At 41.6% G+C, this 12,357-nt stretch overlaps 1 protein-coding gene across 1 annotated transcript in view; it reads left to right on the top strand.

The window, feature by feature from the left end:
- The window catches only part of LOC143983516 (complement factor B-like), a 124,500-nt gene that overhangs the window by 45,942 nt on the left and 66,201 nt on the right, over window positions 1-12,357 (top strand). Inside the window, exons 7-11 of the mRNA XM_077483299.1 lie at window positions 857-998; window positions 1,338-1,466; window positions 2,883-2,975; window positions 5,809-5,946; window positions 12,242-12,348. Coding sequence (XP_077339425.1) covers window positions 857-998; window positions 1,338-1,466; window positions 2,883-2,975; window positions 5,809-5,946; window positions 12,242-12,348 — 609 coding nt within the window. The remainder of the gene's footprint in view (window positions 1-856; window positions 999-1,337; window positions 1,467-2,882; window positions 2,976-5,808; window positions 5,947-12,241; window positions 12,349-12,357) is intronic.

The following is a 12,357-nucleotide window of genomic DNA, read 5'->3' as shown; positions in this document are numbered from 1 at the left end:
AAAAAAAAAAAAAAAATACAAATGCTGCAGCTGCTGACTTTTAAAATAAGGACACTTACCTGTCCAGGGTGCCCACGATGTCCTCACCCGAAGCCGACCCATCCCTCAGCTCCGGGTGGAGGCATTGGCATTGCAAGTAAGGGAATCAGGCAGTGAAGCCTTGCCTTTGCGGCTTCACAGCCTGGTTCCCTACTGCACATGTGCGAGTCATGCTGCTCATTCTGAGTGGTCCCTGCTGTCTTCTGGGACCTGTGTGTCTCCCAGAAGACAGCGGATGGGGGGGGGGGGTGGAGGAGGGGCCGGACATGGTGTCGATCATTGTGGATACTTTCGCCGGAAGTGGGAGCAAATACCTGTATTAGACAGGTATCTGCCCCTCACCCCTGAAAGGTGGCAAATGTGACACTGGAGGGGGGGGGGGGAATCCGGACAGCGGAAGTTCCATTTTTGGGTGGAACTCCGCTTTAATAAGGCTTTTTAGAGCATTGAGCTGTCTGGTGCTGCCACTATCTGCATTTTCTAGCACCACACTTAAGCTAGCCACAGATTGATAGAATTTCGATCAATTTCTGCTCAACACTGTCTAGCTCCTTCCCCTGCTCTCCTTCCTGAAGCATCCTCCCGCAACAGCCGGGGGGAGAGGAGAGGAGGGAAGCCAGGAGCATTGCAGGAGGCACAACACAAGGTAAGCCCAGGCAGTAGGTGAAATCAGCACCACACAGCGTGATTAGAGTGTGCCCAGGGACACCTGGCATACCCCCTGTGAACGCCTATGGAATATTGATAACTATATAATCTGACAATCTTTGATTTGACACTATATCTAATATTCATGCATACATATGTTTGTTTGAAGGTTTCCAGCTTTGACTTTACACCTCGGTATTCGGTCCTCACCTATGCTTCACAAATAAAAAAAATTGTGACTCTCTCAGACTCTGACATCAATACACAAGCTGACAAAGTTGCAGAAGCAATTCAAAAATTTAAATATTCAGGTAAAGTATTAGCTAGATTATTCAATTACCAATCCACAAGAATTATATTGTATACTGTATGTGGCGCCTGGTGACTGAGTGAGCTCTTTATTCTACTCTGGCATGTTACCCAAATTCTTCCTATGTTATTCTTGCTGAAACTGTGTTTATCCCTGGTTGAAGAATCTCCAGTTGTCTCATGTTGGGGTTTGTACTTCCCTTATAGCTGGTAGAGATGCATAAATTGCCTCCTCCCATAGCTGGAAGACCAACATGTGCCCATTTGCTATAAACACTATATCCATTTTCAGAAGATGCCAATGTTCACGGTTGTGTTTTTTTCCATTTATACTTCCACAGAACATGATGATAAACAAGGAACTAATACACGGGCTGCCCTTCAGGAAGTTTATAATCAACTGTCTCTGGATAATCTGAGAAATGAGAAATTTCTCGACCATTCTAATATTATTATACTTATGACTGATGGTAAGTATATATATAGTATATATATATATATATAAAGTGTCTGATCCAACTCTTGAAAATCTCATCAAGTTCATGCTCTGCTTTTGGCAACCTTAGTTCATTGATTACTACTGACAACCATAGTTAGTCCATGGTCTACTCATGACAACCTTAGACAGTCCAGGATCTATTCATGACAACCTTAGACAGTCCAGGGTCTATTCATGACAACCTTAGACAGTCCAGGGTCTATTCATGACAACCTTAGTCAGTTCATGATCTACTCATGACATCCTTAGTCAGTCCATGATCTACTTCTGGTAACTTTAGTCAGTCCATGGACAATTCCTAAGAACCTTAGCCAGACCATGTTTTACTCTTGAAGTTGACAACCTCCTTTATTTACCTCCTTTATTCTACAGCTTACCACTGATCATCTCCTCCCTTTCCCTATTCTCCATTAGTCAATGTTTTGCTCCTTATAACCATCTTTTATGTCTTATACCTGACATCCTATGCCCTTCAATTAGCTACTCCTTTCAATAGACATTACTCCATGTCCTAATAATTAAAGGTCAGGCTTTGTCCTACTCTATATAATCACAGTTAGTCCATATCTTACCAGGGCCGTCTTTAATATTGATTGGACCCGGGGAAAAAATGTCTTGGGGGGCCCCCCTCCCCCATGCAATTTCGCTCTCCACCTTCTCTGAGTCATACAATAAATAGCAGCTAGACTTAAAATCAGTTTACTGTATCAGATCAGGCAGCGATTGGGATTGGTTGCCAGAGGTTACAGCATATCATTACCGCTGACTGACTGGTTGCTAGAGGTTACAGCACACATTAAGGCTCACTGATTAGTTGCTAAAGGTTACAGCACATGATTTCTGCTTGTTGATTGGTTACTAGAGATTACTGTACAGTAATACTGCTCACTGGTTTCTATAGGTTACAGTATATCTTCTCCTCACTGCAGGGGGGCATGATATGCATATGAATGCTACCTTTATTTACATATCGATGCCGCCAGGCTCCAATATTTAGATATGAATCTCACTGCTATTTACATATGAATGATGGTTATTTACATGTAAACACAGGGTCTGCAGGTGAGTCATCTTTACACAGCAATAGGGCAGAGCTGGGCAGCATTAGTAGTAGCACTTCACACAGATATCGGGACACAGCACAGGTCTAAAACTTCAAGGGACAAGGGAATTTAAACTGAAATGGTTGGCAAGTATGAGGCTGCTGCTTTGGGCCCCACAACAATGACAGGGCCCAGGTCAGCTGCCCCTTTTGCCCTGCCTTAAAGACGGCCCTGTATCTTGCTCATGACAATACCAGTTTGGCCAGCAAGCCTTCATCCCCATAACAGTACTATCAGTGCCTCTACCTCCACAAAAGAATAACCATTTTTCCTTAACACCTCAGGAAAACATAATATGGGTGGAGACCCGTCTGTGGAAGTAAACAAGATCAGAGAGTTTCTGGATATCAGGAAGGACCATCGTGAAGATAAACTGGGTATGTGGCATCCTATCTGTAATGGAATCAGACAAGCACCACTCAGGCTTTTAATGAGATCCTGCAAATTGAATACACGTAGATGGTTCTGCCTAAAGGACTGTTAACTTGCCATCTAACTTTACAGGTTCATTAGATTGGTATCTCTTTTGAGGACACCATGTCCTTTGAAACATAAATGCCCAAATCAGAGCCGAATAATGCCCAAGGCAATGTATGCAGGAACTTACAGCCTAGAGAAAATGTCCAGGGGACCCAGCTACAACCTTCAAGCCCCTGCAGTAAACCAGGGGGATAGCATGATTGGACAAGGCTGTACACCTGTCTGTCACTGCACTTACTGTGCAAGTGATCTGAGCTGTGCACTGAACAAAAGGCAAACTCCACTTAAATATGCTTTACTTTTTATTTTGCTGTTGTAGCTTGCCTGTTTATATCTTTTTCCATACCATTTTTATTTTATTTTCATTAAATCGGTATTTTAAAAAATTTTAAGGAATTGTGCACTTTAACATTTTTTTGTTTTAACTAGGTTTTAGACCTCATTCACAAGGGTGTATTAAAGTGTATACTCACGTGAGGGCTGTGTTTACCCGCAAGGGGATGCACAGATGTTCCATGCATTCCTGTGTGGGCAGTCATATTCATGTTAACTGGGACATAGTCAAGGGCATAGCTATAGGGGTCACGACAGCGACCCAGCCCCTTGCTGCAGGGGGCCCGTGTGGCCTGTATCCAGGGCCAATCCTGGGTGGGTGTTCGGGATGCACCACACGTAGGTGCCGGGGGGGGTGGGGTCGCAAGATCCGACATCTCCACTAGTGATGGGAAGTCCGGATCTTTTAAGTGAATCGGTTCATTTCGAACTACTCACTGAAATGAACCGATTCAATGAATCGATTCTTCGGTTCACTTGCTGAGTCTACTGACAAGCAAGTGAACCGAAGCTCTGATTCAACCTTTCATAAATGATTAGAATCAAAAGAATGATTCTTCTCAGAAGGCTGGCAGGTCCTGGGGAGGTTTACTTGCATTTAGTTCCTTGCTACAAGCACAAGCACAATCCCATTATTCTGTCAGACCACAATTTGTCAGATCAGCCAGCGTCATCAATTTTGGTGACACACATAAAGCTGTGAAAATGAAAAGCTGATTTTTGTGCATGTGATGGGCCAACTACACAGTTAACATTGCTAGACATCAGATTTTTCCATTCTCTTTACAGTGCATGCACAGGAAAAATGATTGTATTTTACTTCCGCGTGCAGGCAAAGTATCCACGGTAGTAAAATCCCATCGTTAGGCTCCTTTCACACTTGTGCGACTTGAAAGTCATGCAATTTTTGCCACGATTTTTACCGTGACTTTGATGCGATTTTGATGTGACTTGAAGGAATACTTATGTAATCTTGAGGTCTCTGCCTCAAGTCGCATCAAAATCGGACCAAAGTAGTGCAGTAACTACTTTGAAGTCGCTGTGACTGGAAGACCCACAGATATAAATGGTACTCATTGGAAATCTTGGGGTACGACTTGTCATGCGACTTTGTAGTCCCAAGTTGCATGATAAGTTACACAAGTGTAAAAGGAGCCTCATTATGCACTGTAAAGACTACGGACAAATCTGATGGCTAGCAATCTTACCTGTGAAGTTGGCCCATCAGAATGCAGAAAATACACACAAAAACATGCTTTTTTTTTTTTATCAAATTCGTGTTCAAAACTAATCCGATGTGTGATTTCAGATGCATTCCTATAGAAGACAATGAGCCTGGAATTAGCATCCAAATCACACTGCAGTATTTAAAAAATGTACAGGACTCTTTTTAAATTTGCAGACAATTCGCACTGCACTGCACATATGTGAACCTGGCTCCATAGAAAGCCGGTTTGATTCACATGTCATGTGTATTGGATGCAGTTCATAATGCATCCAATTCACATATATGTGAATGGAGCCCTAGGAAGCGCTGCTATAATTGATATTGCTTCACCAGTAGTTCATTATCATCTGTTTACCTTGCCTATTTATTATTATCTGTGTTGAATCTACTACTTATTAACATCATCTGACTGGGTATTGCTGCAAGCAGATTGTATTCTATAATAATTATTATTATTATACACGATTTATATAGCACCAACAGTTTACGCAGCGCTTTACAATGTAGAGGGGGGACAGCACATTTACAGTACAGTTCAATACAGCAGGGACAGGAAGGCCCTGCTCATAGAGCTTACATTCTAAAGGGAGGGGGTGGTGGTACAAAAGTTAATAGGTGCAGGGAATGATTTGATGGGGGTGACTCGGGGACAGTTGTTAGGTGAGTGTGGGATAGGCTTCCCTGAATAAGTGTGTTTTCAGGGATCTCCTAAAGGTGGCCAGGTTAGGGGCTGATTGGACATACCTGGGCAGGGAGTTCCAGAGGATGGGAGAGGCTCTGGAGAAGTCCTGAAGACGAGCATGGGAGGAGGTAACAAGGGATCTAGAAAGCAGGAGGTCCTGAGAGGAGCGGAGGGGACGAATTGAGTGAATTGCATTGAATTACTTTGAAATACTCAATACAACAGTGTTATTGAAATCCATGTGCATTGCCTATACTTTGTGCTGAGTATTGTCGGTGACCAGGTTACTGAACATTGTCTGCTTAGTCCACGTATGAACCTAGAGTGTCAGAATGGTCAGGGTGCTTGCAAGGTCAGGGCAGTTCCAGAGCACAAACACCACTCAGCGGCCCTTCCGGGGGTAACGCTACACTGACACGGTTTAATAAAAATGACTTATGCTTTGACAATCCTTATAATGAGGTCAATGTTCCTTTCTCCTGCACAGATATCTATGTGTTCGGCCTGGGTGATGACATCAGCCAGGATGAGCTCAATGATATTGCCTCTAAAAAGGATCGAGAGAAACACGTCTTCCAGATGGAAAGTGTAGATGCACTGAAGAAGGCCTTTGATGAGATAATCGGTGAGTAATTTTCTTAGTCGTCTATACAAAAGGAAATGTCATCAGAAAATGATCTTACCTCATGTTATCAAACAATATAAAAAATTGACAAAACTACCTGCATGTAGGGTACACGTTATGATGTTAAAGGGCATATCTGGCTAAAAAAATAAACATATTCAGTACTCTCAATTAGAGGTCGACCGATATGGGTTTTTCTCTGGCTGATGCCGATGCCGATGTTTAGAAATCATGGCGGCCGATAGCCGATATATGATGCCGATTTTTTTAGGGCCGATATGTTAGGCCGATTTTATTTTATTTATTTATTTTTTTCCTTTTTTATTATTATTATTATTTTTTTTAATCCCCCTTGATCTAACACACCTTTCCCACTGGGGCGTTTTTCAGGCGCTTTTGGGCTAAAAATAGCGCCTATAAAGTGCCTGCAAAATGGCTCCCCTGCAGTCTGTGTGAAAGACAGAGTGCTTTCACACTGAGGCGATGCTCTGGCAGGATCTTAAAAAAAAAAAGTCCTGCAAGCAGCACGTTTGGAGTGGTGTATACCGCTCCTCCACCACTCCTGCCTATTGATATGAATGGGCACCACTGCCGAAGCGCATGCAATGCGATTTGGCAGCAGTGCTTCATGGGCGCATTTAACCTCTTCCTTGGCCACTAGCTGGGTTATATGTGCCCCACTAGCAGCCAAATAGCACCGCTAAAATTATGGTAAAGAGCCGCTAAAACGTGCGTTTTACCATCAACGCCTGCCCCGCTCCAGTGTGAAAGCAGCCTTCATAAGTGATACAGAAAATATCTTACATTTAAACATTTATTAAACAAAACAAACCTCCAATCAGTTTACTTGTATGTATGATTTAGATTAAAAAAAAAATTGGCTAACTTTACTGTTTTTATTTTATTTTTATTTTTTTAAATAGTGTATTTTTTTCCCAAAAAAATGCATTTGAAAGACCTCTGTGCAAATGCCGTGTGACATAAAATATTGCAACAACCGCTATTTTATTCCCTAGGATCTCTGCTAAAAAAATATATATAATTTTTGGCGGGGTCTAAGTGATTTTCTGGCAGAAAATACAGGATTTTTACTTGTAAGCAACAAGTGTCAGAATAGATTTAGTCTTTAAATGGTTAAACTGAGAACTTCTACACACTGAGATGACTTCATTCATTTAAGTGTAAACATTGTATCATTTTGTTCTTTTCTTGGCAGCCTGCCCAGAGAGGAGGAAGCCGTTTCTATGGCAACGTACACTGACTTCTATGACAGAAGTCATTTCAAAGTCCCGCTGTAGTTCTAAATCGGCTTTTTATCAGCACAATCGGCCGATGCCGATTATTTAAAAAACAGCAAATATCGGCCAAAATATCGGCCGGCCGATATATCGGTCGACCTCTACTCTCAATAATACATGCACGTTTACAATCACAGAAAATCACAGTACCCATTGATCCTGCCAAAAATGAAATGATCTAATTTCCTGGTGTGAGCTGACAACTCTGCCTCTGCAGCACTGAAATCTCAAGCAGTGTTGTCAGCGCTGTCCAGGTCTCCAATTTGGACTACAGAACATCTCCTACTTATGTTAGTTACAATGGTTGACATTTACCTATAGCTCAGCCTATAATAAGGCTTACCTGTAGGTACAGTAAATATCTCCTACACTTGCAGCGTTTAGGAGATATACACTGGCGTATGTCCTCTGAAGGAAAGACATGCCCATGTCGTTCCTTCAGAGCCTTGTGCTGTGAATAGCGGCTCCCACGTGCATGTGCAGGACTGATGTCATCGCAGCGCAGCCAATCAGACAGTTGGAGGACGTGAACCCAGACAGAAGACCAGGTGAAGATGGTACCCTTTCAGTGGGGGGTGGGGGAGACAGATAAGCGGAAGTTCCACTTTAAGGACCAGCCCCTTTTCTGACATTTGTTGTTTACAAGTTTAAATTAGTATTTTTTGCTAGAAAATTAAATTACTTAGAACCCCCAAACATTATATATATATTTATTAAGCAGAGACCCTAGAGAATGAAATGGCAGTCGTTGCAATATTTTATGTCGCATTGTATTTGCGTAGCGGTGTTTCAAATGCATTTTTTGGGGAAAATTACACTTTCATGAATTAAAAAAATAACAAAACAGTAAAGTTAGCCCAATTTTTTCATGACAGGTCCTCTTTATTGCGAGATCTGAGGTCAAAAAGACCTCAGATCTCACATTTACAAAAAAGAATTGGCTTTTTAATGCCGTTAGTTGGAAGTGATGTCAGACATCGCTCTGGTCCTCCAAGGGCATAGAGTCGAGTGGGGGCCATTTTGCCCTCACTCGACTTCCTGCCCATCGCTCCAGGGGATCGTTTTCCCCTTAGCCGACGGCTCTGTGGCGAATCTTCCTCCGGGACCACTTTTAGGTGAAAGAGGATCGCCCCGGTTAAAAAAAATTCCGGAGTTATGGCAGCTAGCTGCTGCTATAACCACAGTATATAATGTCAAAGTAATGACATGTATATATACAGTGGGCAGTCCAGAAGTGGCTAGTACTGATTGTCATCCACCAGCTCTTCACAACACACTTTGTTCATTACTCGGGTTCAGTCCAAAAGTCAAAGAGGGGAGCTTTATTTTGCGATGCCTCACACACACGTGGTTCCAGGTCCAGTCCTCGGGAAGCTTTCATTCCATTCCACAGTGAGCCCTAAGATAGGGACTTAGCCACTCAGTGGGGTGTGCCAAGTACCAAGCCACCCCTACCTACAGAATCTCCCTCACCAGCCTCCAACGATCCCTCTCCCAAACTGGTTGCATCTCCTTGTCATTCCTCAATTCATAACCTCAAGGGTTAACTAGTATTGAACTATTCATTCCCCAGGTCTCCAATATTCTGTAAAGCACACTCTGTTCCAAAGTAATTTAGACCAGCTAACTTCTCTTAAAGTGGTTGTTAACCCACGAAAAAACAAAAACAAAAAAAAACCTTGCAAGACAAAAAGGCACAATGAGCTAGTATGCATAGCATACTAGCTTATTATGAAATACTCACCTTAGATCGAAGCCCTCGCAGAGGTCCGACACAGCGCTGCGACCGGCGACATGTCTCCCCAGGAGTTATTTCCAGTGCATCGCGGGCTCGGGCGCTACACTCCCCTACAGGCAAGCCTTATGGCCTCTACACACTACCCAAAAATTTTCCTTGTATGATACCAGATTGTGCGGTTTTCATTTAGACCGTACAGTTGTCGTTCGAAAATACAATACAAATACATTACAACACATGAAATCACTTCTGATTTTTTTTTTCTGTCGCACAAGAATTTTCGGGACTTTAGTAACCTATTCAATTTCTACTTGCGACTAGTAAGCAAAAAAAGTTGGAAGATCTGTCGTCCGATTTTCGGATCGTGTGTACGCAACATTATTGTAGGCTTACTTGTAGGTAAAAATGTGAAAGCAGGGTATACAACCGTTTTAAGTAACTTGGCATTGCAGTCAAACAGAGGCAACAGTCTTTCCCTCAATTAATTGTAGTGCTTCCCCGTGTAAGGGCCGCTACATTTATGGGTCTCCTCCCCTCACACAGCCAGGCAACAGGAATTTTCACACTTTCTCAAGGGCTTAATAATCAGGTATTGTCCTAATCAGATATTGGTATTAATTTATAATGACAATATCCCGTACATATTAAATAAGTAACTTTTCATCAAACATGACTTTCTTTCGTTAAAAAAACTCCATAAATGGTGAATTGGTTGATTATGAAACACCATGTGATGTCCGCCATCATATACACTAGCAGCTCACGTATTGGCCTATGTGTTAAATAGGTCAAAAACACTTTTCCCTTTTAAATGGGATCAATAACTGCATAATAATGATGGGATATTGTCATACATTAAGAGAACACATTGGGGGTTATTTACTAAAGGAAAATCCACTTTGCACTGAAAGTACACTTGGAAGTAGAATTGCTGTAGATCCAAGGGGGACATGCAAGGATAAGAAAAAACAGCATTTTAGCTTGCACATGATTGGATGATAAAATCAGCAGAGCTTCTACTCATTTCAGATCAACCCCTTAGATTTAGAGCGACTGCACTTCCAAGTGCACTTGCAGTGCAAAGTGGATTTACCTTTCGTAAATAACCCCCATTGCTTTTAATTTGGAACACATTCACAGTTTTTTCTATATAAATGTATGCAAGGGGGTGTCACCGTTATTGATAATTTGCAATCATATGTTTAACCACTTCAGCTCTGGGAGGTTTACCCCCCTTCAAGACCAGGACATTTTTTTGCGATATGGCACTACGTTACTTTACCTGACAATTGCGTGGTCGTGCGACGCTGTACACAAATAAAATCGATGTCCTTTTTTTCCCACGAATAGAGCTTCTTTTTGGTGGTACTTGATCATGATCACCTCTGCAGTTTTTATTTTTTGTGCTATAAACAAAAAAAGACTGTCAATTTTGGAAAAAAAAATGTATTTTTGACTTTCTGCTATAAAAAAAACCCAATAAAAAGTTGTAATAAATCAAATGTATTCATCAGTTTAGGCCAATATGTATTCTGCTGCATATTTTTGGTAAAAGAAAATCACAATAAGCCTATATTGATTGACTTGCACAAAAGTTATACCGTCTAAAAAATATGGGATATTTTTCTTTATTTTTTCTTAATTTTTTTTTTTTACTAGTAATCAGCAACTTATAGCGGGACTGCGATATTGTGGCGGACAAATCTAACATCTAACTGACACTTTTTGGGGACCAGTGACACAAATACAGTGATCAGTGCTAAAAAATTTGCGCTGTCACTGTACTAATGACACTGGTAGGGAAGGGGTTAGCATCAGGGACGATCAAAGGGTTAAATGTGTCCCTAGGGAGACTAGGGAATGACTTGCTAATTGTGAGGGGGGGGTGCTTTAAAGTGTTTGTCAGATCCTGATGCTTGTGCTTTGTAATCTGCCACCTACATGCCCTCTCTATTCTGACCACGAAAATCAGGGCTGCTCAGCCCTGATCACCGTGGTCAAAGTGCGTCCCTCTGTCATACACTGCCCTGCTCTCCTCTCTCCCCCTCACCCCCTCCCTCCTGCCTGCTGTCAGCTGTGTCTGTCCCCCCCGCTGCTACTACTATTAAAAATAAAAGCCTACAATGGTCACTGCCAGCCCCTCTATTAGAGGCTGGCATAGCACACTATGTACTTAAAGGAGCAGTCTAAATACCAATTTTGAGCTGTCTGCAGGCCAGTCACGTGACTCGCGGCCGCATTATAGCCGCATTACAGCTATGATCTCCCCGGCTGACTTCAGAGAGAGATCATGGCTCCTCCTGCAGAAGACATCCATCAGAGCTATAAAGTGTAAAATAAATTAATAAAAAAAGGTAAAATAAAAATGTTTTTTATTTTTTAAACGCTCCCTGTCCCGTCGAGTCCGTGTGCAGAAGCGAACACATACATGAGTAGCGCCCGCATATGAAAATGGTGTTCAAACCACACATGTGAGGTATCGCCATGATTGGTAGATCGAGAGCAATAATTCTAAACCTGTAACTTAAAACATGCAACCTGTAGAATTGTTTAAACCTCGCCTATGGAGATTTTTAAGGGTAAAAGTTTGGCACCATTCCACAAGCGGGCGCATTTTGAAGCATGACATGTTGGGTATCAATTTACTCGGCATAACATTATCTTTCACAATATAAAAAATTGGGCTAACTTTACTGCTGTCTTATTTTGAGGGACAGTCCGATTTTTTTTTTTTCTTTAAAAAATTCAGACGGACTCAATTCCTCAAATTACTCAAATCGGGAAAGCCGTTCGTCTGCATGCTGGTTCGACTGACCAAATACAACGCAAGGACAGCTATTGGCTACTGGCTACTGAACTTCCTTTTTAATTAAAAAAAGTGTATTTTTTCCAAAAAAAGTGCGCTTGTAAGACCACTGCGCAAATACGGTGTGACAGAAAGTATTGCAACGACCGCCATTTTATTCTCTAGGGTGTTAGAAAAAAAAATGTGTAATGTTTGGGAGTTCTAAGTAATTTTCTAAAAAAAAAACTTTTGAACTTGCAAACAACAAATCTCAAAAAGAGGCCCGGTCCTTGGTTTCGCAGTAGTTTTTTTTCACTTTTTTTGTTAAAATTTTTTAAAAATTACTGCCAAAAAGGTAGATGATAGTATCATTGAGGGCAGTTTAGTGCTGAGATATTTTTTTTTTTTTTTTTACCACTGTCAGGACACAAAGCTCCTAATATGATGATTCTTCATTTTCCCCTATATTTTCAGATGAAACAAGTGCATTTGAGATGTGTGGGCTCTCCAGGGATCATTCAGAAAAAGAAACAAGAGAAGATAATGAAAAATATCCATGGATTGCCAAACTTACAATCACTGTATGTAGG

This window comes from Lithobates pipiens, unplaced genomic scaffold (genome assembly GCF_037356315.1).
Source record: "Lithobates pipiens isolate NorthernLeopardFrog02 unplaced genomic scaffold, aLitPip1_a1.2 Scaffold_1, whole genome shotgun sequence".
NCBI classification, from domain to species: Eukaryota; Metazoa; Chordata; class Amphibia; order Anura; family Ranidae; genus Lithobates; species Lithobates pipiens.
The sequence above is the reverse complement of the archived record's forward strand: the minus strand, read 5'-3'. Positions and strand labels throughout refer to the sequence as shown.